Source organism: Lupinus angustifolius, unplaced genomic scaffold (genome assembly GCF_001865875.1).
Source record: "Lupinus angustifolius cultivar Tanjil unplaced genomic scaffold, LupAngTanjil_v1.0 Scaffold_210_38, whole genome shotgun sequence".
NCBI classification, from domain to species: Eukaryota; Viridiplantae; Streptophyta; class Magnoliopsida; order Fabales; family Fabaceae; genus Lupinus; species Lupinus angustifolius.
Window position 1 is genome coordinate 20928 of NW_017726962.1, and position 27685 is coordinate 48612.

The following is a 27685-nucleotide window of genomic DNA, read 5'->3' on the forward strand; positions in this document are numbered from 1 at the left end:
ACTGATAATACATAAATATTATATTCATAGGATAAATTTGTTTCCTCCGTCACATTCAACTTTTATTTTCACTGAGTTACTGGTGACTTTCATGCGTACGATTATCCTGAAACATAAAGCCAGTATTGAAGCAGCTAGACAAAAATAATTTGTTTGTTGCTCTGTATCAAATCTTGTCGTTTTTGTTTTGTTGATGTTTCACAAAGTATATTAGTACCCATCTTATCTCTCATGTGTTAGTAGAGATTTTAGCGGAGGAAATTCGAGACACATAGGATGGCATGATATCTTCCGTTCCAAAATAATGTATTATTCTATATATCGTTACTGGTAGTTGATTAAAAAATTATTTAACTATTAAATTTTTAACTTAAATATATTTTTCAACCAATTACAAGTCATAATATATAAAATGATATAATGTATAAGATATTAGATGTGCTCTCTGCTTAGTGTATCCTAAAAGTAATGGACATAAGCTAAAGGCTTATGAAAAATATTACTATTACTATAGTGATATCTAATTTTATGCTTGGGATTTTCCACATTTACTACAAAAATTTCAATACCCAAACTAACTTCATTCTAAGAAATTTGCCATATACTTATGGATGAAAATTGTTAGTAAAAGATAAAAAATCGTAAGTATAACACAAAAAACTTTTATATACAGACATTTTTGTCCATCGTATTTAAGTCGTTATACCTAAGGATTTTTACTGTCACTATAAGTTTTAGTGACGGCTAGTTTTAGTGATGGCTATTAAGAGTGTGGGTATAAAACTTTGACCTATACCTTCGGATTTTATCCGTCACCAAAAGTGTTTATACCTACGAATTTTACCTATCATTATAGATTTAGTAATGATAGTCATTATAGTAGGTATAAGGCTAAAACTTACACTTTCGATGTTTGTCCCTCATTATAGTGATATCTAATTTTATGAAAAATATTGCTATTATTATAGTGATATCTAAATTTATGCTTGGGATTTTCCGCATTTACTACAAAAATTTCAATACTCAAACTAACTTGGAGGGGTTCATATTTTAGAAATTAAAGTCTAAATTTTTTGATCAGATTCTAATTATATTTCTCATAGATCATTATAACTTGACTTAATGTTATCATTTATTTAAAAATTAATAGAAAATTCAACACAATAATAATGAAATCTTTAACAGAATATATGCAGCATATAATAATTACCTCAACTTGCTAGAATTTATGAGGAGCAATAACAAATAAAACAGTAACTAAGAACATACAAGGGACACCCAAAATTTTAACGTGGAAAATCTTCCCAATGTGAGAAGTAAAAACCATGGGCACAAGCCAATCAATCAAGTTCCATATGATCAAAATAAGAATACAAGTGTCTCTAAAATACAATACAAAACATGGTCAACAATATGGCATACAACAAAGCAACAAGCTTGAAAATGAGAACAAAAGAGTTGCAAAAAACCAGAAAAACCAGCTACTGTTATGGCTCGTTTTCTACCACCTCGGATGCCTTCTCACTGATCCAACTATTCAGAATGAAGTACCAGAAGCTGTGAACTTGCTGTCCAAATTTCAGCCCGATCAACGGTGAACAAAGATGCAGTAGTAAATTTCCCATGGTTGCTATGAGTTCTTGCGGGTTGAGTTCTCTTGTCTTCTCTCTCATTTTTCTATTGCATCCTTTTGCCTAAACTGATTGCACACTCTTACCACATCTAACCCCTATTCATATTAGGTGGGACAAGTGGGCTTTGCCCAATTGGGTCTTTCTTACATAGGAAGGGAGCCCAAACCCAACAAATATCTCCCTCACAACTATGTGAAGAGAATCGCCAAACCATCAATCTCATAACAAGTTTCAAACTTCCACCTTGATAAGACCTTAGTCATCATATCAACACCATTATCATCTCTATGAACCTTAGCCAATTCCAACCAACCTAGCATCCAAAGCATCACATATCCAATGATACCTCGCATCAATGTGTTTAGACCTAGAATGAAAAGTTGAATTCTTCCTAAGATGAATTCCACTTTGACTATAAAAAAATAACAAGTATTTGTATTGGACAAAACCAAGCTCTTACAAGAATTTCTTCACTCAAAGCAATTCCTTGCATACTTCTGTAATAACAATGAACTCCGCCTCAATAGTGGACAATGCAACGCTCCACAACTCCCCCTACAAACTTAATCAAATAATCTAAAATAGACTTTCTGGAATCAATGTCTCCAGCCATATCAGAATCAATATAGCCCACAAGATTAGGTTTATCACCTCCAAAACAAAGCCTCAAACGAGCAATACCACAAAGATACCTCAAAATTCATTTCACATCATTCCAATGCTCTCTACCTGGATTTGACAGAAATCTACTAAATATACCAACATCATATGCAATATCAAGTCTTGTATACACCATTGCATACATCAAACTACTCACAATAGATGCATAAGGAACCCATTGCATATATGATTTTTCAACGTCATTTGAAGGATAGTGTTTAACACTCAACTTAAAATGAGTAGCAAGGGAAATGCTTACTGCCTTAGTATTTTCCATCTAGAACTTATGTAACACTCTCTTAATTTAGTGTTCATGTGAGATCCAAAGTTTTTTTCTTGCCTATCTCGCATGATTCTTATACCAAGAATCTGCTTAGCAACTCCCATGTTTGTCATGGCAAATGACTTGCCTAATTGTTTCTTTAACCTATCAATCATGGAAATATTTTCCCAACAATAAGCATGTCATCAACATATAATAACGGGATGATGAAATCAACATAGCAAACTTTCTAATGAAGACGCAATGATCAGAAGTAGTCTTCTTGTAGCATTGCTCATACATAACAGACTCAAACTTCTTGTACCATTGTCGTGGAGCCTATTTCAAACTATATAGACTATTTCTCAGCCTACACATATAGTCTTCATTCCCTTCAATAAGAAAACCACCAGGTTGTTTCAAATAAATCTCTTCCTTCTAATCACCATTAAGGAAAATAGTTTTTATATTCATTTGCTCTATCTCCAAATCAAGAGTAGCAACACAACTCAATACTATTCTAATGGATGACATTTTCACCACGGGAGAAAAAATCTCAGTGAAATCAACACCCTTTCTCTGTTTGAAACCCTTAACCACCAATCTGGCTTTATACCTTGGAGATGTAGAATTACTTTCTTACTGACCCTATAAATCCACCTGTTTTCCAAAACCTTCTTATTTTCTGGAAATTTGACTAAATCAAAAGTGCGATAATCATGCAAGGACTTCATTTCCTCTTGCATTGTATCCAATCACTTCTTCTTTTCTTCATTCTCTATGGCCTCATGATAATATTCAGGTTCTCCTCCATCTGCCAGAACGATATAGTCATCAGAAGAGTACCTAGTAGATGGTTTCCTCTCCTATTAGTCCTTCGAAGTTGAACTTGAGGTGGTTCAGGAGCATCACCAAGGTTCTCATCTTGTGACATCTCATATTCATCTTCACCAATATCAATAGGAATATCTAACTCATCTCCAAGCTACTGATCACTAACATAATCATTTTTCTCGCCATTTTGAATGTTATTCGCAATTGTATCTAAATCATGTATAGGCGTCCAAAATGAATCAATATCAAACAATGTACTATGTTCCTCGGGTGTATTCTTCTTTATCTTATCAATGTATTCAATAATTTGATATTCCATGAAATTTACATCACAACTTCTAACAACCTTTTTCTCAACATGATCATACAAGTTGTAGCCAAATTTATCTTCACCATAACCGATAAAGATGCACTGCCTTGTCATCGCATCCAACTTGGACCTTTCATCATTTGGAACATGCACAAATGTTTTGCACCGAAGACTCGCAAATGATCATACATGAAATTCTTGCCTAACTAAATATTGTCTGGCACCTCAGCATTCAAAGTAACTACATGACTAAGATTGATAACATGCACTACCATGTATAAAGCCTCACCCCTGAAATATTTAGGTAATTTTGCTTCTGAAAGCATACACATAATTCTTCCAATCAAAGTCATGTTCATCCTCTCTGCTAAGCCATTAAGCTGAAGAGTCTTAGGACGAGCCTTTTCATGACTAATGCCTTGTTGTTTGCAGTAAATATCAAATGGTCCACAATACTCACCACTGTTGTCAGTACGAATGCATTTCAGCTTCTTGCTAGAATGTCTCTCAACCAAAACATAAAAATTTTTGAACTTTTCAAGAACTTGGTCCTTTGTCTTCAAAGCATAGACCCAAAGTTTCCTTAGACAATCATCGATAAAAGTAACAAAATAAAGTGCACCAACAAATGACTTTACCATCAATGGACCATAAATATCATAATGCTCTAATTCAAGCAACTCTGACTTCCTTGAGGGGTGATGCTTCTTAAATGATACTCTGGTCTACCTACCAGCCATGCAATGAGAGTACTTTTCCAACTCTGCACTCTTCAATCTGGGAGTACATCCTTTTTGACTAAACAATTCAACCATTTTCACTGATATGACTAAGTCTGCGGTGTCACAAAGAAGCCTTGATGAGTGTGAAATTATGCTACATTTGCATTGCATTTAACTTGCATTTGAGGATATAATTAGGGCTTTAGGATTGCTTTTTTCTTTTATTTCTCGTTGTTCGGGTGTTTTTGGCTATGTTGTGTAGTTTGGATGGATTAAAGTAAAAAAGAGAGTAGAGATTGGGTGCAAGAAGATGGAATTCAGTGTTGAGGCTATGCGAAGACCAATTGAATGGCCAAAAGAAGTCATAGATGTTATATTATATTCCTATATTTTAGATTTGTTTTGTTGGGCTTAGCCCAATATTTTGTAATTAGGATAAATAAGGGTTCTCCCTCAAGGATGAAAACACTTTACACTTTACATTATAATTCTCTAATTTAGAATTTGGTAATCTCTTCTTCATCATGAGTGAGTATCTCCCTTTGTTTCTAGGATTGCGGTTATGCCCTTTTATATTCAATAAATACTTGTTCTTACTTCTATTTCATTGAGTGTTGTGATTTGAATCATTAAACTGAGTTTTATTCGTATGAGTTGGCTGACCAACAAATTACACCTATTAGATACATTGGGGAAGGACCGATAGGTGAACCCAACTATCTGACCATTCAGTTCTTCAAACAAGAATCCTAATTCACGAGAATAGTATTAGGATTCTCGGGGGTTTATGGAATTCACCTTGGGTTACAACGAAGCAATTGGATAGAAAGACCCAATTAAATGATTTGATTGATAACCGTACCACGAGAGTAGGTACAACTTCAATTGAATAACGTGTCGGAACTCGAGAGAGGATGACACATATCGAAGAGCAGTTCACCCTAATAACTTAAAGTTCATGAAAAGGAGCAAAACAAGGATTTACGAGTGTAAAGGCGATAACCCTTATCTTGGGAACTCTTCCTAAATTAGATTTCAATCCCTTTTTACTATTTTCAAAATCATTCTTGTCACCTGTTCAATTGTTCTAAATTCACTTTTAATTCCTATTTGAGTTAAGGATAAATTAATAGTTATAATTAAAGGAGTTTTCCAGTCCTCCTAAGATCGATATTTTATTACTTGATGACATAATAGTGCACTTGCGATTTGCCCTATCAAGTTTTTGGCGTCGTGGTCATGGATTCTGTCAAAATTTCTTTAAATCTAAATTAAGTCATTACTTTACTATAGTCTATTGTGCGTTTTCATTTTTCTTGATACCTTTGCAGGTTGCCCATTTGGTTTATGGAAAGTTCAAATTACTACTCAGAGTCAGAAAGGATGTTCCGTAGAAGAAGAAGGCAACAAAGAGAAAGAGCGGGAGAAAGACGTGCACATGTACAAACAATGGTTGAACAAGATGAAAAACCACTTTGCGACTATGCAGCTCCTAATGCTCGTAGCTCACGTCCTGGAATAAATCGCCCAGCTATTGAGGCAAAGGAATTTTCTTTGCCATCTACTTTTATCCAAATGGTGATGCAAAACCCATTTGGAGGAGGAGCTCATGAAGATCTAAATGCCCATATTGACCAATTCTTGGAATTCTGTGAGACAGTGAAGATTTATGGGGCTTCTGAAAATGTCATTCGTCTCCGCATGTTTCCATATTCCCTTAGGGACAGAGCTAAGAAGTGGCTAACGAATCAAAATGCTGAAATTCAAGCAACATCACGAACTTTGGAGGAGGCTTTTCTCAACAAATATTTTCCTCCTTCCAAAACTGTGTACTATAGGCACCTCATCTAGAACTTCAGTCAAAAGATAGGGAGTTAATTGCTGAAGCATGGGAAAAATTAAATGAGTTGACTAAAGCTTTCCCTCATCATGGTATTCCACCTTGGATGCTGGTTCAAAACTTCTATAGTGGGCTAGACTTTCCATCACAACAACTATTAGACTCTTCAACAGGTGGTGCCTTTATGTGCAAAGTAATTGATGCTGCTTCAAAGATCATAGAGAATGTAGTTTCCAATCATAACCAATAGGCGAATGAGAGGAGACACCATCCAAGAATAGACTCTAGTGCATAATATTCAGGCAATCGGATGGAGAAGGTAATTTCCATGCTGGAGAACCTTTCTCAAATGTTTGTAAAGCTGGAAAAGTATCATGCTAATGCTATTGGGTCTATTGCAACATGTGAGAGGTGTGGAACAAAAGGGAATGAATGGTCTGAATGTAAACAATTCGCTGAACTTGTACATGGAGCTTGAGCCAATGAACAACCTGAATCATGCAATTACTATGACAACAAGGAAATGAGTGGATAACAGTTCAACCCACCATACAAGCAGAGCAATCCCAACCTTTCCTCGAGGAGCAACAACACTTTAAGTCATCAACATCAAGATGAACAAGGTAATAGGAAACCTACAACACGATTTCCACATGCACAATCTTCTCCGATTGATCTCACTCTTATAACAATAATGGATGGTCAAGAAAAATTACTTGTTAACCTTAATAAATTTCAAGAGGATCAAATAATGATTAATAAAAATGTTGCAAATATGTTAAATGGTTTTAACTCTAAGATAGAAAACCTAGCCATCAATTGAAAAATGTTAGAAACACAAATTGTCCAACAAGCTAGCAACTTTAATAGGCAAATATGGATGTTTCTAGGGCAGCAAAAGAAAAATCCAAATAAGGAACATTGTAAGGCTATCCGATTAAGGAGTGGGAAAGAACTCATTGATGTTCCATGAACTGAGAATGATATACAAGTGGGAGAGAAACATACTAAGACACAACTCCCTGAAGAGGAACAAAATTCTGAAAATGTGTCTAAGTATGTAGCTCCACCATCATATGTACCGCCAATTCCTTTTCCCCAATATGGGAAATTCTTATTTATCCTTAAGAAATTATATATCGAACTTCGCTTCAGTGAGACACTGCAGGAGATACCTGCTTATATGAAATTTCTTAAGGGTATTCTATCTAAAAAGAGAAGACTAGAGGATTATAAAACAATTGCTTTAACTGAAGAGTGTAGTGCTTTAATTCAAAATAAATTGCCCCCAAAACTAAAAGATCTTGGTAGTTTCTATATCCCGTGCTTAATTGGTAACACTAATTTTAACCGTGCTTTATGTGACTTAGGTGCAAGTGTGAGCCTCATGCCTTTATATGTGTATAAAAAGTTGGACGTGAGTGAACTAAAACCCACTACTCTATCACTTCAATTAGCGGATAGTTCAGTTAAATTCCCTATAGGCATCTTGGAGATGTTCCTATCAAAGTGGGGAAATTTTACATTCCAATGAATTTTGTAATACTAGATATGGAAGAAGATGCACAAATTCCAATCATACTAGGTAGACCATTTTTGGATACTTCTGGTGCTATAATTGATGTTAAAAATGGAAAACTTTCTCTATGCATAGGGGATGAAAATGTTGAATTTGATATTGCTAAATCTATTATACAATCTTCTCTTGAGGACTCATGTTGTAGGGTTGATATGCTGAACCATGTAGTGAAGAAGGAAGAGCCTAAAGTGAAATATGAGGATCTCTCGAAGAGAAGCATGCTGGTAGGTGACACTTTGGATTTTGATGGGGAAGTGGCCGAGAGTATTGAATCTATAAATGCAAGTTCAACATTCCCCTACAACCTAAATGAGGAGAGCTTGATGGTCATACCAAAATTTGATAATTGGGAGAAAGGGAAAATACCTAAAACAAAAGTAAAAAACACTCCATCCACCCTCAGGAATGAGTTCATGGGATCCTACGTGATGCGCAAGGATCAATCGTCAAGCTAATGACGTTAAACGAGCGCTCCGTGGGAGGCAACCCACATTGGGGGTATATTTTTCTTTAAATTCATTAATTTTAGTGTTTTACTGCCTCCCTGAGTTTGGAGCCTTTGTAGGGGAATGTATATAGTATTGGCCACAAAAACAAATCATAAACTAAAAAAAATGTATATTTGCACTTGGTCCATATAGGATATATAGGCCATTTGGGATATTTTTTACTTCTTTTGCAGGTACTTCGACTACACTAGTAAATCCAACCACTTATAATTGACACATGAGTTAAAGACACTTCCTACCTAACTCATGACTTTCAATTTTCTTTCTCTTATTGTTTAGATTTTGACGTTGGGGACAATGTAAATTTCTAAGCTTGAGGGAGTTTTGCATTTAGATAGTTTATTAATGTCATGCACACCATATAGTTCCTTCATGTTATGCACACCATATAGTTCATTCATGTCATGCGTACCATATAGATTTTAATTTTTTTAGGTTGAATATTCATATTATCACACATTTCTCATATGTTTCATATCTTATCTATTCTCTGCTTTATTCTATGTGTTGTTCGTCTGCTCTTTAAATGAAAAAGTATGCATGAATAATGATTGTCGATCTGTGACCCCTATTGAAGAAAAAAAATTTAATAAAATAATAACATGAATTACATTAGATTTGACAATTGTGAATTAAATTTGGTTAAATAAAAGTCTTTGTTTCATAACTTCTGCTGAATGTACCAAATGTGAGAAAATTGGGCCAAACACAATAAGAGTTCTGATTTGAATTGACAATTGCATAAAACCCTTTTTCTTTCATGAGTGCATAATTTTCTATGATTGTACATTCTTGAACTTGATTTGTGACTGTTTCAAGATTGAAGTTTGTTTGTATGCATTAAAATGATTGATGCAAGTATGACTTTTCTTTTGACCTTCAACCGCTTGCTATAAACATTAAAAACTCATTAGTTGTTCACTTTTGAGCCTGAACTTTAATGATTTTCATAGCTACTCAAATGAGGGTATGGGGTAATTTATGATGTTTAGTTAAAGTAATGAGAAAGATAAAAATGTCATGTGTGAGGAAAGAATCCATAAAAAGGTGAAGAAGAAAATAAATAACTTAATTTCATCCATTCTCTTTTAGAAAATCTCAAAAAGAAAAGAAAAAAGAGAGAGAAGAAATACGAAGTATACTAAAAAAGAAGGGACTAAAAAAGTGCGTTCTAAGGAGAAATGTTGACTGAAAAAAGATCATATAATAAAGTAAGGCATATTAAGAGAATCGCAATGCTTCAATCAGATGTCTAAAATATCTAAGTATTTTGGGAAACATTTGTAAGCTTTTTGAATTACCCTTTCTTTGACTATCTCACCTTAAATCATTCACTTTGGCCTCATTACAACCATTTAAAGACCTCTTGATTTTTGCATGCATTCAAATACAGTCAGTGGCGATTTGGTCTATAATCAAGCCTATGGTAATTTACTTTCATGAAATTTTTTGAGCGAAATGCTATGACATTTAAACACATGAGAGTGATGAGAGAAGAATGACCCTAATTCATGCAGTTGTTATAACTCAAAGACTTATCTTAAATTAAAATTGTTTATGATTGTCTTGTCTTGATGTCTGGATTGTTTCAAAGCTAACATGAGATTGCTTGTTCTTTTGGCTCATGGTTTCTATATCATCATTAATACATGATTGTGAAAGTTAGATATAATATTTGCTTTAGGACAAGCAAGAGATAAGCTTGAGGGGATTTGATGAGTGTAAAATTATTCTATATTTGTATTGCATTTAACTTGCATTTTTTTAACATAATTAGGACTTTAGGATTTCTTTTAGCTTTTATTTCTCTTTGTTCGGGTTAAGCGGGTGTTTTTGGCTATGTTGTGCAGTTTGGATGGATTAAAACGAAAAAGAGTAGAGATTGGGTGCAAGAAGATGAAATTCAGTGTTGAGGTTACGCGAAAACCAATTGAAGGGCCAAAAGAAGTCATAGATGTTATATATATTCCTATTTTTTTAGATTTGTTTTGTTGGGCTTAACCCAATATTTTGTAATTAGGATAAATAAGGGTTCTCCCTCAAGGATGAAAAAGACTTTACACTTTACATTACAATTCTCTAATTTAGAATTTGGTAATCTCTTCTCCATCATGAGTGAGTAATTCCCTTTGTTTCTAAGATTGGGGCTATGCCCTTATACATTTAATACATACTTGTTTTTGCTTCTATTTCATCGAGTGTTGTGATTTGAATCATTAAACTGAGTTTTATTCGTGTGAGTTGTCTGGCCAACAAATTACACCTCTTAGATACATTAGGGAAGGACCGAGAAGTGAACCCAACTATTTGACCCTTAAGTTATTCAAACTAGAATCCTAATTCACGAGAGTAGTATTAGGATTCTCGGGAGTTTCTGGAATTCACTTTGGGTTGTTACGAAGCGAATGGATAGAAAGATCCAATTAAAGGATATGATTCATAACTGTATCACGAGAGTAGGTACGACTTCAATTGAGTACAGGTGTCGAAGCTCGAGAGAGGATGACACATAACAAAGAGCAGTTCACCATCACAACTTAAAGTTCATGAAAAGGAGAAAAACAATGATTTACGAGTGTAAAGACGGTAACCCTTATCCTGGGAACTCTTCCTAAATTAGATTTCAATCCCTTTTTACTATTTTCATAATCATTCTTGTCTTGAGTTAAGGATAAAGTAATTGTTATAATTAAAGGAGTTTTCTAGTCCTCGTGGGATCAATATTTTATTACTTGACGACATAATCGTACATTTTCTATTTTCCCTATCTAGCCTCCATATCCATGGCATTTACACTTTATTTAGCAACCAAAGCTTTTGTCCAATATAGTTTAGAAATTTTCTCGCCTCTAGCCACAACCAATTTACCTCTAGTGAGTTTCCATTTTCCAGAACCAAAGTGATTATCATAACCACCATCATCAAGCATGGACATAGAGATCAAATTGAAACGAACATCTGGAGCATGTTTAACTCCTCTCAGCAACAACTGCACTCCCATGTTAATATACAAACAAATATCAATAATACCAACTACCTTTGACACATCATCATTATCCATCTTCAACACTCCAAAATCACCAGAAGTATAAGATGTGAAGAACTCCTTTCTTGGTGTAACATGCAGTGTAGAAACACTATCAATTATGCACATACTCTCATCTGATACAAGATTAACTGAATCACGGTCACGAAGAATAATAAGATCGTCACAAGTGGCAATAGTAATACGATCATCATCACCATGATTCTTCTCGTTCTGCTTGCCCTTCTTGTCTTTGTTCTCCCTTTTCCAATGAACACAATTCTTATGTATATGACCTGCTTTATGATAATAGTGACACGATACATTATTGTATATGGACTTGGACTTACTTTTTCCCTTTTCTCTATCACCTTTCAGTTCCTTTCTATGACTTCTCCCCCCTTTTTAGTGACAAACACCTCAAAATGAGATGAAGTACCATGTGTCTTCCTTCTTATCTCTTCATTAAGAATACTTCCTTTTATACTTTGCAAAGAGAAAATACCTTTAGGTGCTGAATTTGTAATTGAAACTCAAAATGTTTCCCAAGATCTGGTAGAGTATTCAGTAGCCATAGTCTCAATACTTCATCATCAAACTTGATACCCATTTATGATAATTGATCTAGGAGCGCTTGAAAATCATTCATGTGATCTGAAATAGAACCTCTCTCCTTGTACCTCAAATTCATCAAGGAACTCAACAAATATAATTTATTATTCCCTGATTTAGAAGCATACAATGATTCAATTTTCTTCCATAAATATTTTGCATTTTCCTCATTAGCAATATGATTGTGGACATTGTCTTCTACATATTGCCGAATGATATCACAAACTTGTTGATTATGAAAACTCTAATCCTCATTAGTCTTCGACGTAGGCTTCTCAATAGCAAACACATGAATATGCAAATTCTTCACAAATAATAAATCTTTCATTTTTACTTTCCACAAGTGATAGTTAGTACCATTCAAACATATCATTTTATATTGTTTGTCTCCATCATTCAAGCAAGTCAAATAACTTCAAACCAAAGAGCTCTGATACCACTTTGAAAAATCCAACACAATAACAATGAAATCTCTAACAGAGTAAATGCAGCGGATAATAATTTCCCCAACTTACTAGAATCGACGGGGAGCAATAATAAATAATACAGTAACTAATAACACACAAGGGACGCCCAAATTTTTAACGTGGAAAATCTTTCCAATGTGAGAAGTAAAAACCATGTGCACAAGATAGTCAATCAAACTCCACTATGATCAAAATAGGAATACAAGTGTGTCTCCAAAATACAATACAAAATATGTTCAACAATATGTGATACAATAGAGCAACAAGCTTGAAAATGAGAACAAAAGAGTTGTAGAAAAACAAAAAAAATAGCCACTGCTATGGCTCGTTTTCTACCACCTCGGATGTCTTCTCACCGATCCAATCGTTTAGAATGAAGTACCAGAAGTTGTGAACCTACTGTCCTAATTTCAGCCCATCCAACGGATAACGAAGACGCAATCGCAAATTTCCACCGAGTACTATGAGTTCCTGCGGGTTGAGTTCTCTTGTTTTCTCTCACTTTTCTATTGCCTCCTTTTGCCTAAACTGATTGCACACCCTTACCACATCTGACCCTGTCTTGATTAGGTAGGATAAGTGGACTTTGCCCAATTGAATCTTTCTCCATATAGGAAGGAAGTCCAAACCCAACCAAAACTTGTATTTTTTCCTTACATGATATTTTGTGGTTTGTTAATCTATGTTTTATCCTATAGATAAATAACTAACCTCTTTTAATTCTAACTATCCGTCCTTAATTAATTCATGTGCTTTTTTTAATTTTTTTGGGGTCACTATAACCAAAAATATCATTTATACTAAGGGTAATGAGCTACTCTATTTTAGAATGTATGTCTATCACTTCCAACAAATGTCACTCATAAGAATTGAACTTTGGACCTTTGTTCTAGTTTGATACTTAAAAATTTAATAGAATCTTACATCAGTAGATCAATATCGTGATACTTGTACGTTTTTTATTTGATTATTGAATTTTATATTCAAACATCAGTACATATTATCACCGACCAGACACAAATATAATCCTGAAATTATGAAAACATATTTTGGTGCGTCAATATAGCCTGAATGTTTCATCAATCATTAAGATTAACCGCATGATATTACCATTTTAAAATTACTGCAACTAATCATATTTTTTGGTAGATACTGCAACTAATCATATTTTTAGGTAGATACTGCAACTAATCATATAATACCTAGAAAACGTCATTATCTTGCACCAAATTGCTAGCTAGGTAGGTTGATTTCCGTCAATGTTTGCGTAGTCAAATAACATTCGGTAGATTTGAGTAATTTAACCTATTTTTGTGATATATTGGAACAAAAATCCTAAGGTTACCAAACTCTTTTATGTACGTGATTTATTGAGCAGGGACAAAATGTAGCTTCCATTATTATTAATTTAAGAGATCAACGAAATAAGTTGGAATAAGAGTTTAAGAAGTAGAGTGGGAAAGAGATTGAGATTAATCCATTACCAAAAAAAAATTAAAATTAACTAATATCCAAACATTTTACTATAAAATATAACTTTGAGTCCCATTTTTTAAATTTTGCCATCTATCTTTTTTTTTAGTCTCTACTAGTTATTTTAGAGTACGAATATAATAGTTTAACTAATAATTTACTTATTAAAACACAATCTGCTAAATTATATATATATTATAATATATAATTCATTTATGAATGTAAATATATTATTTTCAATATATAGCTTAATTATTAAAATAGTTCAAATAATTATATTACAAATAACTATTCAGTTCAATCTATGCAACTTTAAAAAATATTGATTTTTCATTTACAAACCAATTCTCACCAATACGATAAGGTTTGACCAATTTTGGTTGGTATTTTCCAGTTTCGATCAGTTAATTGTATATTCAGTATAATTGCGGACTTCGCTAATTGGAGGGCCATGGATTTAATAAATGACTAAAGTGAGCCTCCAACTCCTTTAAGTTTAGCAGAGAAATATTCTCTGATTTTTTGTATTTTCCTAATTTGCATAAATGTGAATGAATATGATCGCTTCACCATAAAGTCCACTAAAATAATGTAGAAGTACTTTCATTTAAATAACCACTGCAGAAAATCCATTTTCCAAGTTTTGCTGCCAAAAGAATAAGGTGTATTTAATACTCTAAAAGCCCAAAGCCCATTCTGGTGCTTAATGTACATGAATATGATATTACCACTAAAACATAATATTTATATACTATTAGTATAAAAATTTATACACAATTATTATATCATCTAATATTTATTTTAATTATTTTTTTGACGAGACAATAATAATTAAATATAAATAATAGATGATACAATAATAATATACATAACTTCAACACTTTCGATGATATATTTTTACTTTTAACAATAATGCACAACATGTTTGCATTTACAAAGATCTACGTCTAAGGGTCCATTCATACATCATACATGCACTGTCACATGTTCGTAGGTTTACTTGCACTTATTCGTTAATTATTAATAACATCCAGCATGAATAAATATAGGTTAAATGGTACATAACGAACATTTTTTAACGCAAGTTAAAGATGAGTGTTTTTTCTTATCACCAATGTTATCCCTAACCCTAAGAGATATGAGTAAATAACTAATCTTTTTAGAGTGTATTAGCTAATATTCATATTGGCCACGCATCAGCAGATGCATCAGACCAGCATGGACAGACTCAGCTAGGCCACGCATCAGCAGATGCATCGGATCAGCATGGGCAGACTCAGCCAGACCACGCATCAGGCACATCAGACAATACGCCAGGCGCACCAAGCCACACGCCAGGCGCACAAGGGGCACCAGGCCACACACCAGGGACACCAAGCCACACGTCAGGCGCACCAGGCACATCAAGTCATACAACAGGCCCTCTTGGCCATGCACCAGGAACTCTTGGCCACACATCAGATTATGCCAAACCATATGCATCATCATGTTGGATCAATCTGGCCCAAGCAATATGGGGTAAGAGGAATTGGTTAACTTATTGACCAAGCATCAAATATTCTATTTAGCATGTGCTTAATTAAGTATAATTAGTTTGTTAGGTAAGTAAGAGTTAGTTGGTTAGTTATTGGTTGGTAGAATTCTATGAATAGAACTCAACCTTCTTCTTATAAATCAATCAATTCATATAATCAATAAAAGTATTGAGGTATTGTTTTATTTTGCGTATTAGAAATCATTGGAAGAATTCTCCAATCTCTTTGTGCAAGAGGCATTCAGATTCTATAAGAGTGCATGATTAATCATCTTAACAACTGTCGCTACCAAGAGTTGAATACTTCACCTTTTGATTTGTTGATAGTTAAAGATGTATGTTGTTTGCTTATTATTACCTCTCCTCCTGTTATATTAGTTTGTGAGTTAGATTTTGAAGGGAAGAAAGATAAATAAAAGATTTAAGAGTCATGAAATATACTTGTGATATGACCCACAAGCATTCTCGTTTCATTCTTTCCGCTCCAAAATACAACTCTCAAACAAACCCTTAGTAATTTCATATAGATTAAGAAAGTGGAGAATGAAGTGCAGGATGTTGTGAGTTCGAGTTCCACCATCAACAAAAAAGGAGAGCTCTAAGGTGATTGATGCGTTAGGAGCTTGAGGTGGTGTTTCACCCACAACAAAATACTAACAATCTAACATACTAATAGTTGCCGATAAAAAAAATTAATTTTTTCAACTACTGTATCACATTTATTAAAACTGTCATTCATTAATAGAATAAAATCATTTTATTTTTTCACTCAATTTGTTTGAGTAAATAAAAGTATATTAGTAATAAAATCGTTTATTGTACTGAGAAATTTAAAAAGTGTCCTATGGATAGAACCAAAACAAAAATCTCAAAATAATCTTATAAAAGGAACATAGGTGATAGGTTATATTAAATAACATACACTCCACTTTACACTTAGTAAAATCCTTACAAAAATAATAAAGGGAAGTTAGCAAATGACATTGGAACATTATTTAAGAAGCAAAAGAAGATAGGAGCAGGGATTTTCTTAACTGGACTTTTAGTACTGGAATATATGATGTGAAAAATTAGTTTTGGGATTTTTAAATTTAATATTAAAATTTGAACCGTTAAAAAAATATTATGCCATATGTAGTTTATTCATCCAGTACTAGAGAGTTCAGTACTGATAATAATCTCCATTCAAGGAAGGGAGTACATTTTCTGTCCCACAATTTGTATCACTTATGTGTCATGAATTATGATTGATGAAAAAATATATTTAATTTAAAAATTTAATTATTAATTTTTTTATCAACTACATCTCATAACACATACAATGACATAATATTATATGACAAAAAGATAGAAGATATGGTCTCTGGTGGGAGAGAGTGCGAGTGAGTGAGAAGAAAAATTGAAACTCATTGAGACTGGCTGGTCCTCACTAGATGTGAGAAACTTCATGTTAGGCAACCTGTATATTTTTTTTTTAAGTTTGCTCTTCAATTATTAACACGATTAAATACGTTTAATTCATAATTTCGATATTAATTCAATATGGTTTTCTTATATTTTAAAATCTACATATATGATTGTTTTTGTTTTAGCTCATAAATAATATGTCAACACTACAATTAATAACATTACTAATAATTAATAGAGAGATCATAACTAAAAATTACAATTACTCATGATTTTTAAAACAAACAGAAATGGCAAATTAAAGAAAGAGCAAATAACCTATTACTTTATTTCATTTTATTAGTTCATGCATAGTTCGCAATCAGAGTTTAGAAGACTACTTGAATAGCAATACTCCATACTAGATAGTTTTGTGTCCCTCTATGTGTCAGGAGATGTGATTAGTTAGAAAAATATTTAATAATTATAATTTTAACTTAAATAATTTTTTTAATCAATCAGAGTTGATGGTATATGGAATAGTATACCAAGTATGACAGCATATGTGATCTAGTTATTTTAATATTTTCAGACTTTTCAGCAAGTCCAATTAGAATCAAAACACAATATATACACCAACCAAGATGAGTAGAATCAAGACAAAATATATACACCAACCAAGATGAGTAATCGGTGTTAAATGAGTAAAGATGAAACTATATAAAGGGATGCACTATCTTCCCTAAGGCAGTACCAAATCCCACATAGTGAAGTTGGGAAAAGATGGTGTCCCTAATGGCCTCCACTACACTTACTCTTGTATTAGCATTAATCTCTCTAAGCTTGTCATCTCAAATATCAGCCAACAACTACATTTATTCATCTCCACCTCCACCATACTACTATCACTCACCACCGCCACCAATTCATTCTCCACCTCCTCCATACAAGTATTCATCACCTCCACCACCACATAAGAAGCCATACAAATACTCATCCCCACCACCACCTGTTTATAAGTACAAGTCACCTCCTCCTCCTGTTCATTCACCTCCTCCTCCCTATAAGTATCTCTCACCACCACCACCTGTGCATTCTCCTCCCCCACCATACTATTACAAATCTCCACCACCACCAAAGAAGGAATATAAGTACCCATCTCCACCACCACCTGTTTACAAGTATCAGTCTCCTCCTCCACCGGTCCATTCTCCTCCTCCTCCTTACAAGTATCCATCTCCACCACCACCGGTGCATTCTCCTCCTCCACCGTATTATTACAAATCTCCACCACCACCAAAGAAAGAATACAAGTATCCATCTCCACCACCACCTATTTACAAGTATAAGTCTCCTCCTCCCCCAGTCCATTCTCCTCCTCCTCCTTACAAATACTCATCTCCACCACCACCGGTGCATTCTCCTCCCCCTCCATACTATTACAAATCTCCACCACCACCAAAGAAAGAATACAAATACTCATCTCCACCACCACCTGTTTACAAGTATAAGTCTCCTCCACCTCCCGTTCACTCACCACCTCCACCACACTATGTCTATGCATCACCACCTCCACCACACTATGTCTATGCATCACCACCTCCACCACACTATGTCTATGCATCACCACCTCCACCACACTATGTCTATGCATCACCACCTCCACCACACTATGTCTATGCATCACCACCTCCACCTGTCCATTCCCCACCTCCACCACATTACATCTATTCCTCACCTCCTCCCCCTCACTACTAAATAGTGGTTTAGCTGATCAACCATATTGGTAAGCTTCTTGGTACACCCTATGTTATTGTAACATTATTGATGCACACTCAAGCAAACTTACACTCTTATACTTAATCCTTACTTATAATCACAAGCAAGCCACTAACTAAACCACTTAAATACACTTTAACTTTTCTAAAGTCATTGAAACATCACATATATCTCTCATACTTTATGCAAGTATCATTCCCTTTTCGATAGTATTCCAAACCTGTTCTAACCAAAGTATTATTCTGTCTTAATTTATGTATATTTCTTTATTTGTTGCATTAATACTTCTGAAATTATTTTCTTACTTAAAATTTTAATACTTTTTTGTTTGACATAATTTTATTATAGTAAGTACAAATTTGTATAGCGTTTCCATCTCCCCGTCTATATATATGTATATGAGCTTTCCTTGTATTGTTTTGGCTTCATTTTTTAGTAATGTTTCATAAGAGCTGTTTATTATGATAAATAGACACTTTTTTAAATCTAGTCTAATACTGTTGAAAATGAAACAAACATATTTAAGAATCAAACATACTTTGTGCATATATACGAATGAATGATTGGTTCAGATACATGTCTTTTTCCTTAATAAACAGTTTTTCAATAGAAAATTGCCTTTTATATTTTTCTTATAACTTAAGATACTTTAACAAGACTCAAATTATTAATGTTTTGTTGATGGACTAACTAATGACAGAAGTGATAATAATCTCGTGTGTGTATTTTTGTAGGATTCAAAGAATATGTGCAAATAAAGAAAGTGATGGATAGCAGCCACACTAGAAGAAACTAGCAACAAAGTTCTGCATTAATGTCCTTAAATTAAAAAAGTGTTTCATATCTTTCTATGATAGTATAGGTTTCAATTTCGTTTGCTTTTTTACATGATTATGATGGTGTATTTGTATTTCAAATGTGAGTTATTATGTTGATTTGGTTAAAGATACTTAAAATATGTTATTATAATATTCTCATATTGTCTAATACTTTACTAGAATTATGGTTCTTTGCTTTTAAAGGGTTGGGAATAGTCATATATAAATATAAATATTTTCTACTATCACTTGTTGTATATTTTTTGAATTCACACATATTTGAAAGAGAGAAAAAATGAAAGTATAAGTAATACAAATTTGTATTGTCATTGGGTTATTCATTATTAAAATTTAAATACAAATAATATAGATGAATGATAAATAATATATTGACTGAATATAAATTTTTATAATAACAATTTATAAATATTATAATTTTTATCAAATTAAAGTACGCTGGGCACTAATTAAAAATTTGACAAATAATAAAGGACTAAATGAGTCAAATGGAAATGTGGAAATGCAAGCATCGTGGTAATATTTGTAGGTGTTATACGTATAAGGAATATCTTTGTTCCTACTTTAAACGTTATTATTAAATAAATAAGAATAAATTATATTGATACCTCAATTATATAAACCCAACTATACTTACATAACTCACCATAATTATATACATACATTGCATTGATTACTCCTAAAGGAGGATAATTGTAATCTCTTAAAAAAGAAGATTGATAAATGTAATTCAGTTAAACAAAATATGATATTTTGTGGACACAAATTCAAATTATATAAGAGTCAATATCTCTTCTTTATTTTTGGTTCGTTACAATGTAGTATAAGAGTCATTGAAACACTTCATTGAAATTTTTAATGTAGTTTGTAATGAACCAAAATAATGAATAGATATTCACTCTTATACTATTTGGATATGTCTTCCCAATATACTATATTTTATTTAACTTAATTACACTCATTATTCTTTTTTACTTAAGAGATCACACTAATTCATGTTGCAGGGGTAGTCAATGTAATTTTGTACATAAATTCGAGGTGATTTGTATAGTACAAAAAAGAGAATGGTAATTTGCATAATTTCACTTAAACTCAAAAAAACATCAGTGTAATTTACTCAAATAAAAAAATCAAACAAGACAATTTCTTGCGGAAAAGAGTATTATAATATATTTATTAAAAATTATGATTCCTACAGAAAATTTGTTTGAAGTCTTATTATTATATGAATATTATTACATTGTAGTAATTTATTATAGTAATACTAGCAAGTTACACATGGATTTGCAAGAGGTGATATTTTTTGTTGTATAGTAAAGAAAACATATTATATATGTATTTACATGGTAAAGAACACACATAATACTTATATATCCGCATGCTTAAAAATATATATATTACCCATACATTTGTATTCTTAGAAACATACATGTTACCCGTGTGTTCGCATTGTTAAAAACACACATCTTACTCGTACATTTATATTACTATGAACACACATGTTACATGTGCATTCACATAGTTCAAAGTATACATGCGTATTACCTATACATTCACATTGTTAAGAACATACATGTTACCCGTGTATTCGCATGATTAAAAACACACAAGTACATTTGCATTGTTAAGAACACACATTTTTCCCGTGTATTCGCATGGTTAAAACATATATTACTCATACATTCACATTGTTAAGAATACATGTTATCCGTGAATTCGTATGGTTGAAACATATTTAAAAACATAAAGAAAATAAATGATAATTTCCATTTTTCTAATGAAAATAGGGAAACAGAAACGTGATACTATATTATTTTGAAGGTTAAAATGTTCAAAAGTATGTTCAAACTGATCTTGATATTCTTAAAGTTGAAATTAAGAATTCATAGGGGTGGTTATGCCCCAAAGAAGCCTCAACTTTAACTTTCAAGCCCCATCTTTAAACAGAAAACATGAATTCAAAATCCATTTATTGTTTCTGTTTTTCTATTCTAATGACAAAAAGTTTTTAAAACATGTTTCATTTTCTTCTAAACTAATTACTTATGAACATTTTTGTCCATGAAAAATATGTTGAAAATGAGAGAAAAAATAAATTGGATGAATAGTAGTAGATGCTAGAGAATATAAATAGAGAATAAAGTATCTCCTGATATACGGAGATAAGTTATCTCCTTCATGTACTAAAATTATGGCATCTGTCATATTTAATCATTTTCTATAAAAATATTTCTAAAACTAAACAAAACAGTACACATGTCACACTTTTACTAGATAGAGGAGATAAATTATCTCTTGACATGATGAAATACTTTATTCTCTTATAAATAACTTTATTTGAAACTACAAACTCATGTGACATGAATGAACAACTCCACTTCTGGATTGTAGTGCTTCTAGTAGCAATAAAATAGAAATTAAGTAGAAAAAAGCTACATCAAAATTGGGGTGCAAATTTTTTATTTCATGAGATAGATATGGAGTCAGGACAATTTAATCAACAATCAGAATGAGTGTATTAAACAACGTATATAAAAAATCATTGAAGAGAGAAAATAAAATACAGTCGAATCAACTTCAATGGCAATAGCTTGTATCTTGTCCCTAATTTATAGGGGAAATAATGAAGTATATACATATAAATAAATGATTTAATATGTCAATAATTCTGACCTTAAGCTTTCAAGTATCTTTCACAACATTGATCTCTTCAATGAAATTGACTCTACGTTCCATTATATCTATAATATTGTTAAAAATAAAGTAAGCTATTGACAATATATCATTCATCATATATATATATATATATTATATTTATTTAAGAGTCAATAATGATTAACACATTACGCCTTATATGATTTGGACATGTGTCGAGGAAACCAATATAAGCCCCGTAAGAAGAGTTGATCAAATAGAAGTTAGTCTAAATCCTAAAGTAAGAGGGGGATAAAGAAAAATCATAGGAGAAATGATAAAGAAAGATATCTATTTACTATCTAACAAAAAAAACTCTTGCCACATCAGATAGGGACACATGTCAACACCTCATGCAAAGTTTTCCCTCCAAAAACTCATTATCTCTTACTATTCAACCTTACACACAAGATCAAAACTACTCTTTGCTATTTTTTGTTTAAAAAAATCTGAACATAATAACTCATTAAATAAATAATAAAGGCGAGACAAAATGTTGTGCATTTTTTTCTTACATTTGTTCCGGTTGCCGTTTCGTTAGGATGTCTCTTTCTTTCTCAACACATCTACCATCTTCAACTCTCAGACTCACTCACAACTATGATTTTCTATTCTTCTCAGAGATTAGATTTTCTATTTTTTTAATTTTTGTCTTTGTTGGTAAAAATACTTTATACTATTTCTCAAATTGTGTTCAACAAATTTATGATCTTCAACTCTCAAACCAACTTAGAGGCATGATTTTATTTTTATACTCTTTCAAATTTTTTTCATTTGTGGTAGATATAATTTCTTCATCATATAAATTTCACATATTTTATTCAATAAATCTATCATTTTCGACTCTCAAACTCACTCACAGGTATGATTTCCTATTATTTTAATTAGTGTCTTTGTTGGTAGATATACTTTATACTATTTCAATTTTTCATTTCACATGTATAATTTTCTATTCTTTTAATTTATGTCTTTGTTGATAATTAATAGATATACTTTATATTATTTCTCAAATTGTGATCAACAAATTTATCATCATCAACTCTCAAAACCAACTCACAGGTATGCTTTTATTTTTATGTCAATAAATATATTACTGTTTTTTTTCTTGGGCAGTTTCGCTTGTTAGCTGAAAAACATGCATCCTTGGTTTTGAAGCAACGTTCTTCGTTTACTTCTGGGGAAGCTAGTACAATTAGTGCTCTTGGATTGGGAAGGGGTGTTGGTGGATTTCCAGGCCATTCACTACCTGATCCTTCAGTCATTGGGCGTCATGGAGGTGGTGGTCCTGATCTTACAACTAATGGAAGGGGTGTTAGTTATGGTGGTCAGCTACCAGTTGATGCAGTTTATAGGCCTGGACTTGAGATAGTACCTCTACGTCTGGATGCTTCAAGTACTTTATACATTGAAGGGCTCCCTTCCAACTGCACAAAAAGAGAAGTGGACGCATCCATTTTGCTCTGATGCAATGCTTAGTGATTGTAACATCTTACATCTGTCTTCCGAGCTTCATTTGTTTAAATTCAGTTATTCATATTCCTTGACGTCATCTTTAGATTTTTTCCGCCCTTTTGTTGGATATAGAGAAGTGAGACTTGTGAGCAAATAATCCAAACATGTAAGTATACTGTTTGTAACAGATTTCTGCTTGTCCTCTTTTATTTTTTAGTTGATCGGTTGAAAGTTAGAATGTGAACTTTATGATGAAATGCCTGTTCATTGCAGCGTGGCGGAGATCCTCTGATCCTTTGTTTTGTGGACTTTGAAAATCCAGTTTGTACAGCAACTGCTATGAGTGCCTTGCAAGGTATCATTTTTTTGTTACCTACTTTTTTGAAAGGAGACTAGTTTCTTGTTTTGGTTTTGTCGATCATCTAGCTGAATCACCTTAATATGAGATGACATGTTGACGAAGGTTATGAAAATAGAGAATGCACTTAGTTTTTTGTTTCCCTCTATGACATGACTATTAAGTTTTTGTTGTTGTTTTTGGAGCTTAATTATGAATCAGAATGGCAGAAAAAAATTAAGTCGCCGTGTACTTGACATGGTATGCTTATCTGGCTCAAAACTAACTCAACATCTTTTAGTGAATGAAAAGGATACCGGCTTGCTAAAATAGTGAATATTCAATGCAGTGACTGGCAACTTCCATGACCCTCACCTCCATCTCAAGTAAAATAGAATGAACACATACTATTAACTACCCGTTCTATGGCTTTTTCTGAAATTTTGTTCCTTCTCATAGTGATTTGCGTCCTCTGTACTAATGACTTTTTCTGGGAAATTGTGTTATCAAATGATGGAAGATTATGACCACCACTATCATCAACATCATGAATTAAGAGATCTTATCGATTATCCATTTGATATTTTGACTGCCTGAAGTAGCATAATTAATGGAGCTTTACCCTTTTTCACCCTTCTTTTCACTGGACTTGATTTCAAATTTTATAACAAAGCCTTGTAAGTTTGGCCTAAACAATTCTTTTGTTATGCAAGAGAACTTACATTCAAGAATACAGGAACCAAAAAATGAATAGGTATTCAATTTTAACTGTCCAACTAGAAACTCAATGCTACCAGCCATGCTTATGTATGTTCCAGTCAGCTTGTGCTCCCTTGATTACCAAGCTATCAGCGACTCGCCATTATCACATTCTTTCATAAAATTCATTCTTGAACTGTTTAATAATTGAGAAAAAGATGTATGCATTGACAGTGTATAAGTTTTATACACTGTCATTGCATTATCCACCATTGATATTAAATGGTCATTGACTTTTCAGAAGAAGTAATCAAGATGAAGATGAATGGTGGATGATAGAGTACATATGTACAAATCTTTACACGGACAGTGCGTAGATTTTACCAAACTTCTTGATTTTTGCTGACATTGTGGTTTGATGTTGCAGGTTATAAAGTTGATGAATTCAGTCCCGAGTCTAGTCACTTGCGGCTGCAGTTTTCTAGGTGTCCTGGTCCAAGATCTGGAGCTGGACCTGGATCTCATGGTAAGAGGTAAAATCTGGTTCGCATAGGCAAGTTTTATGCCCACCATAATGTCGATGATGGTCTTAGTTATATTTGGTGCGATAATGTTCACAGATCATTCCTCCCACCTGCACTTTTAATTGGTTCCTCATAGCGGTTGAGATGCACATTATTAACGAAATAGATTCCTCTATGTGAGAGAGGTTACGTTTTTTAAAATATTTAATTTAGAAAAAAACAAAAAATTTGGAGCATTGAAACATTATTTCTACCATGTATTATAATATCAGATATGCACTGCCCTCTCCAGTAACAGAGAGGAGCCAGACTCATTATTAACTGGCTGAGATCAAAGTAAAGTTTAATCTTAGCAAATCATACAAATAGAGGTTTTAGTATATGTATATCCAAATAGTCTCGTGTATTATTATTGTTAAATTTAGTATGAACAAGCTGTCTGATTTATCTGTAGTGTATATTTTGTGTTCCCTAAATAACTATATTATTATTTTTACTAAATCATTATTATTGTAGCTACCCGACTTTCATAAGTGCGATGAGAATAATGCAAATAAATGTAATGGAGTTGTCATTGATGTTTTATAGAGAGAAAACATGAAAAACCAAATTTTAAAAATAAGATTGATTTGCTCACATATGAAAATTGAGTTTGGGAGTCGGTTACGAATGAGGAAGGGGTTAGACACATCATACCTCCCGTTAAAAAAGGGTACATAGATTAATTATGTGAATATTTGTTCAAAATATTAATTTTATCTTCATATCATTAAACAAAAAGAAGACAAAAATTTTATTTTTTGTGCCTATCTACTCCTACGTATTTCTAGCTGCAATAGAGAAATCAAGACTATCTAATTCTTTTAGAAAATAGTTGATTAATCGATATTTTTTTATGTGTATACAAATTAATAAGACAAGATGGCGAGACAAGGTACTAGTCCTATAGTGGAGCCACCTCACCTTGCCCTAGACGATGTAAAGTAGCGCAACAAGGTACTCAACCTATGGTGGAACTACTTTACGTTACTTTTAAAATTATTCAACAAGATAAAGTAGCACGACAAGACACTCAGCCTATAGTGGAACTATTTTACGTCACTTTTAAAAAATCATTTGAAAACTTATTTTACAAGATAAGCTAACAAGACAAGACACAAAGCCACTATAGTGGGGTTACATTATCTCATTTTAGACGACATGAAGTAACGCGATAAGACACTCGACCTATAATAGAATTACTTCACATTTATTTTAAAAATATTTTTTTATTGCATTTTATACATACATATATATATATATATATATATATATATATATATGCATGATTAACTAATTAAACAATATTAAATAAATAAATAAATAAATAAAAATAAAACAAAATAAAACATACAGTAACAAAAATAAATAAAATAAAGTAAAAATAAAAAAGATAATTTAATTAAATTAAAAGGATAGAACATGGGCAAATAATAAAGGCATTTAATGAGGGTTGAGGGTTTAGGGTTACAAATCAATTTGGGGCTTAAGTTTAAAAATCAATTTGGGGATTTAGGTTAGGGTTGGAAAAGGGAAAAACCCATGTGGCTGGTTGGGCATACAGTTGCCGCTGGTAGTGGCGGCGGCACCTGCATTGACGGTGGCAACATCAACTGTGATTTTTATTTTTCTATCACCACAGTTCAACGGTGAAGACACATTATAATAACGAAAGAAAAAAGGAAGACAAGTGAATGTAATACCTGTTAGGTATCAGTGGCTAAAATATACCTAGAAGGGGGGTTGAATAGGTGTAGCGGTCAGAGTATCTGCTTTTCGAAAACGACAAATTATACTGAAATAACCCCAGATTAATCGATTAACAGAATACAAATAATCGATTAACGCAATTACTTTAATCGATTAAAACAGCTTAGAAATTACAAACAGATTCGGTTTCTTGCACGACAATTAACCGAGATTGAAACGAATATACAGAGCTTACAAAAAATATCAGAATTACACAAGTATAGTATAGAAACAGAATATAGCAATCAACACAACTATACAACGTAACCAATTAAAGCAATAAAGAGAGAAAGAGAGAAAAAGATCCCGCAACACGATTTTTATCCTGGTTCGTTTGCTTGTCCACTTGCAAACTACATCCAGGCCTCCCGGCTGATCTGGGAGATTTTTCTTCACTATAATTGAAATAATGTTTTACAAGCAATTCTTCCAATTACAACACTTAGATATTCACTTGAAACTAAAGAACCTTATTCCTTGGTTTGACTCCCTTCCTACCGCCCAAGAAAACCTTTCTTGCGGTGTAGCCCCAGCCAAGAACCTATTCTCTCTATCAAGAACACTAAGCTAATGAAGATACAACACAATCTCGTTGGTGGTAAGACACCTTGAGATTCCCAAAGTTACAACACTTTTTTTTACAACAAAAACATAGAGTAAACTAAAGCAATTATGATGCTCAAAACAGACAATTAAGATCTTACTCTAAAACCCTAATACAAGTCTCAT

At 32.8% G+C, this 27685-nt stretch overlaps 1 protein-coding gene and 1 pseudogene across 1 annotated transcript; both read left to right on the forward strand.

The window, feature by feature from the left end:
- Window positions 1-17580: 17580 nt before the first annotated feature.
- LOC109340625 (extensin-3-like) lies at window positions 17581-19561 on the forward strand. Its single transcript, XM_019578346.1, has 2 exons — window positions 17581-18633; window positions 19361-19561. The coding sequence occupies exon 1, from the start codon at window positions 17631-17633 to the stop codon at window positions 18603-18605; it is 975 nt and encodes a 324-aa protein (XP_019433891.1). The 5' UTR covers window positions 17581-17630; the 3' UTR covers window positions 18606-18633; window positions 19361-19561.
- Window positions 19562-20740: 1179 nt separating this feature from the next.
- Window positions 20741-25345, forward strand: LOC109340624 (annotated as a pseudogene).
- The last annotated feature ends 2340 nt before the right edge of the window (window positions 25346-27685 follow it).

Coding starts and splice junctions, on each gene's coding strand:
- LOC109340625 (XM_019578346.1), top strand. CDS start 17,631: ATGGTGTCCCTAATGGCCTCCACTACACTTACTCTTGTATTAGCATTA.